The sequence below is a fragment of the Micromesistius poutassou genome (genome assembly GCF_964030765.1).
Source record: "Micromesistius poutassou genome assembly, chromosome: 22".
NCBI lineage: Eukaryota > Metazoa > Chordata > Actinopteri > Gadiformes > Gadidae > Micromesistius > Micromesistius poutassou.
The window spans coordinates 6,047,502-6,052,501 of NC_140292.1; the positions used below are offsets into that span (position 1 = coordinate 6,047,502).

At 47.5% G+C, this 5,000-nt stretch overlaps 1 protein-coding gene across 1 annotated transcript in view; it reads left to right on the top strand.

Moving 5' to 3' along the window:
• bmpr1bb (bone morphogenetic protein receptor, type IBb) overlaps nt 1–3,722 on the top strand; it is a 7,401-nt gene extending 3,679 nt beyond the window's left edge. Inside the window, 9 exon segments of the mRNA XM_084486526.1 lie at nt 1–65; nt 67–95; nt 268–335; nt 338–411; nt 822–1,014; nt 1,391–1,688; nt 2,510–2,685; nt 3,094–3,224; nt 3,459–3,722. The exon segment at nt 1–65 is cut by the window's left edge and continues 3 nt beyond it. Coding sequence (XP_084342652.1) covers nt 1–65; nt 67–95; nt 268–335; nt 338–411; nt 822–1,014; nt 1,391–1,688; nt 2,510–2,685; nt 3,094–3,224; nt 3,459–3,584 — 1,160 coding nt within the window. The 3' untranslated portion in view covers nt 3,585–3,722.
• The last annotated feature ends 1,278 nt before the right edge of the window (nt 3,723–5,000 follow it).

Consider the following 5,000-nt stretch of genomic DNA (forward strand, 5'->3'; position numbering starts at 1 on the left):
TCGTGGACAGCAGTATCCACCACATGGCTCCTTTCATCTCCATCACCGTCTGCACTATTATCCTGGGCCTCATTCATCGCCTTCTGCTATTTCAGGTACAAAAAAAACCCCCCCGCCATACTCCCACATTTTGATAAGCGCTTTATAGATAAACCCAAGTTGGCGATATCCTGCAACGCAAGCTCATCGACTGTTCCACCACCTGTATGTGTGTTTGGGTTTGTCTGTTTGTGTGTGTGTGTGTGTGTGTGTGTGTGTACGTACCAGATATAAGCGGCAGGAGTCACGTCCGCGCTACAGTATCGACCTGGAACAGGATGAGACCTACATACCCCCTGAGAGTCCCTGAAGGATCTCATCGAGCACTCCCGCAGCGTGGGCTCGGGGTCGGGCTCAGGGCTCCCCCTGCTGGTAGGCGGACGCTACTGCATGCGATTTTGAAGAAGGAAAGGGTATTTGACGTAGAAATCTAAAATCCTGATACTAGATAGAATGCTGTTTATGTTCATTCGATAATGTCGAAACTATTTAAGGGGAAGTCAACCCCCATTTGTGCGGGTGAACTTCTGTCTACACGTTTAAAGATGTGAGGGTGCTTGGTCAAACGTTGTTTAAACCAAAGTCACACTTTCTTCCACAGAGTTTAGAGCCAATAGAAAACTACCACAACGGTTTTCAACCAGAACTAGCAGACTTAAAAATAATTTCCCCAGATTTTAAGCCACTTTTCTTTTTCCAGTGAACCGTGTGTTTGAGTTCCACTTCCACGTGACTCAAACGCATGTGACGTTAACGTCGGGACGGCACTGTCTGTCACACAGGTGCAGCGCACCATCGCCAAGCAGATCCAGATGATGAAGCAGGTGGGCAAGGGGCGCTACGGGGAGGTGTGGATGGGCCGCTGGAGGGGCGAGAGGGTGGCCGTCAAGGTGTTCTTCACCACCGAGGAGGAGAGCTGGTTCAGGGAGACGGAGATCTACCAGACCTTCCTCATGAGGCACGACAACATACTGGGTACGTGCTGGTTCATACTGGTCCGCACCAGACCTTCCTCATGAGGCACGGCAGCGTAATCGGTGGGCGGACGATTCTGTGGACTGACCAGCTAATCGAATGAACAAGCACACAGTGGTTTAAGACAACACATACACAATGTCTTCTTCGTCATCCTCATCATCATCATCATTGTCATCATCATCGTCATCATCAGATATAAGCGGTGATAGCGATGTTAATTCACTTAATTTGTCCACCAGGTGCCATACATACAATAAAAATAAAATACATGATAATCCCATGAATACATACATATATAATTATTATTATTATTTTTTTTAATTTCAATTCTGAACATTGTCTTCATCAACCGATTTTAAACTCCATCCCCCAGGGTTCATAGCGGCGGACATCAAGGGCACGGGCTCGTGGACGCAGCTGTACCTGATCACGGACTACCACGAGAACGGCTCGCTGTACGACTACCTGCGCTCCAACACGCTGGACGTGCGCGCGCTGCTCAAGCTGGCCTACTCGGCCATCTCGGGCCTGTGCCACCTGCACACGGAGATCTACGGCACGCAGGGCAAGCCCGCCATCGCCCACCGCGACCTGAAGAGCAAGAACATCCTGGTGAAGAAGAACGGCTCGTGCTGCATCGCCGACCTGGGCCTGGCCGTCAAGTTCAACAGGTAGGGGGGGGGGAACCAGGAGACTGAAGGTTCGAGAGTATTATTGGTCACATCCATAATGCAAGAAATGCAGTGAAGCGAAAAGTGCCTGCAGAGATTGTGCAACGTTAAAAAATATGAAATATTCAAATAAGGTGACAAATGGAATAGAAATATGAAATAACATAGCAGTTGAAACACAGAGTGGAGCTGTTGCTGTGACTGAGAGTCCTGAGAGTGAGAGTGCCACTGCAGTCAGTGGAGGTTAATAGAGACTTTATAGAGTGGTGTTGTCCCAGGAGGAACACAGGGGACAGGGTCGTAACACTGATGACAGGTCCGCTGCTTTAATGCGCCAGGGATCGGGTAGCAGGGGTGGCTGGGAAACTCGATTCATGTAGGAATCAAGACGATCGTCTTCTGTGATTCTGTTGTTGATTTCATAAATGAAGTTGTTTTGTCTTATTTATTATTGTGTGTTAACATAATTGCAATTAGTGAATATAAGAAAAAAATCTAAATATATATATTTAAGCGCACAGCAGACTAGAGTAGAACCTGAAATGAGCAGCCCTAATCGTGCAATCGGGTAAGAAAATGTACAAACCTCATCTTCCTGTCTGCTGCTGCGGCTACCACAGAACAAAATACAAATCCCTTTTCATTGAACGGATTGCTTCTCTGCGCTCCGCCCGGTCGGCATGCAGACCAGACACTTTGTTTGCTCCTCGCTGTCGCCGTGCTCCAGTTAAGACGGTGTACATTCTCATCGTCCTCAGCTTCGAAAAATCACGTTGGCTGCAAACCAATGACCAGGTGTTATCCGCCCCGCTGTCTCTTAGCGATACCAACGAGGTGGACATCCCCCCCAACCTGCGGGTGGGCACCAAGCGCTACATGCCCCCCGAGGTGCTGGACGAGAGCCTGAACCGGAACTACTTTCAGTCCTTCATGATGGCCGACATGTACAGCCTGGGCCTCATCCTGTGGGAGATGACCCGCCGCTGCACGTCTGGAGGTGTGTGTCTGTGTGTGTGCGTGTGGGTGTGGGTGTGCGTGTGCGTGTGTGTGTGTGTGTGTATGTGTGTGAATTGAATCTAATTATATATAATGATGTCTTGTATACATTATTCATATCTAATCTATTCTCATCTAATCTGATCTAATTGAATCCAATTTAATCATTTCTAATATAACATTAGCATATATTTAATCTAAAGTAATCTAATCTTATTATGCCTAATTAAAATGATATAATCTAATCTAATCTCATATAATCTATTCTGATATAATCTGATGTAATATAAATGTATCAAATCTAATCTGATCTAATCTAATCTGACGTGATTTAATGTAACCTGATCATATCTGATCTGATCTACTGTAACCCTATCCAACCGTGTGTGTGTGTGTGTGGGGCCCCCAGGCATCGTGGAGGACTACCAGCTGCCCTACTACGACCTGGTGCCCGGGGACCCGTCCTACGAGGACATGAGGGAGGTGGTCTGCATCAAGAAGCAGAGACCCTCCTTTGCCAACCGCTGGAGCAGCGACGAGGTAAACAACAAACACCAAAACAGCACCGACACAACAACAGCGTAGCGTCCAGCGGAGTCTGGCGTGACCAGTGTTGCCAGTCTGTTGCCGCCCAATCTGGCAACACTGGCTGCAGCGCGATACAGCGGCGCGCTACAGCCAGTGTTGCCAGATCGGGCGGGACGTCTGGCCTAATCTGGCAACGCTGGGGCCGGACCGTGGAGTCTCACCGTGCGCGTGCGTTCTGTGCTCCAGTGTTTACGGCAGGTGGGCAAGCTGATGTCCGAGTGTTGGGCTCACAACCCCGCCTCCCGCCTCACCGCCCTGCGGGTGAAGAAGACCCTGGTCAAGATGCTGGAGTCCCAGGACATCAAGTTGTGACCTGGTCCCCCCACCCCCCCCCCCTCCGTAGCCTCGCCAGGCCGTCCCGACCCCTCTCGTTCACTTCCTGTTCCTCTCTGCTGATCGGTCTGGCCTCCAGCCTCTGGTTTAATCCGAAATAGACTGAATAACGATGTTAAAAGGCTCCAAAGGCTTTTCTCCGATCTTTTGGCTTTACCTTAAATGAGTGCCCAGCCGAGGCCAGACTAATACTCATTGTGAAAGGCAAGCGTGAATATTAGGATGGTCTGATGAGGCTACTACCCCCCCCCCCCCCACCCCACCCCACCCCCACCCCCCACGCGTCCCCCTAAAGAGACTGACACCCTGACACACACACACACACACACACACTGACCTGAAAGGGTTGTAAAAAGAGAGACATGATATATGAATGGAGGACAGGAGATCATGGTATTGTAGTTGTATTATAGTTTTCAGGGTGAGATCTGCAGGCTGAGAAGTCTGTTGTAAACACTGCTTTCTGTGAAAGTTCAATTTTTCGTCCGCTCTTGTCCTGTCTAGTCCAGTCCTGTTCACCCTACTCTGGTCCAGTTTTGTGCACTCCAGTTCACAGTCCAACCCAGTCTGGTCCAGTTCTGTCCAGTTCACCATACTCCAGTTCAGTAATTGTCCACTTCAGAGCGCATCAAATAAATGTTATTTAATGTAATTCAATTCAATTCAATTCAATTTATTAAATTCAATTAGATTAAATTCAATTAGATTAAATTCAATAAAATTCGGTGTAGTCTAGCCTAGTCTATCCTGTCTGATTCTAGTCTAATCCAGCCTAGTCAGGTTTAGTCCAGTCCACCCTTCAAATCAGTTCAATTCAATGAATAACAGTTGAGTCTATTCTAGTCCAGTCATATCCACCATCAACCCAGGATCAGTCCGGTTCACTCCAGTTGAATCCCTGTCCAACCGAGTCCAGTGCTGTCCAGACCAGTTTTTTGCTATTAAGTCCATTTCGTGTAAAGGGATTTAGGTAGGCATGAAGCTACTGACCCCTATGGGCAGGGGGTGGGAATACACTTCCTCAAGTCTCTGCCTCTTTAAGCCATATAACAGTATTTTTCTTGACAATGTGTTTGGTCTTTTGTACTGTAATAGGCATCGTCAAAGGGGTTGTGCGCATGAGACAGGGACCGCACAATGTCAACAGCAGACGGCCATGTCAGCCAAAGCATTTTGTTATTCCAAAGAAGTGCTCAGTGACCTCTATGTAAAATACCATTAACTTAAAATGATTATTATTAATATTATTGTTATTATTATTAACAAGAAGATGCGCAACTTGACTGCAAAAATGTGAGAGAACACAAACAAGAGAAGAAAGGTAAAAAACGTAATCACTTGCGGGTTTGTTTTTTGCTCAAATAAATAAGCACTCTCATCATAACTCTGTTCTAG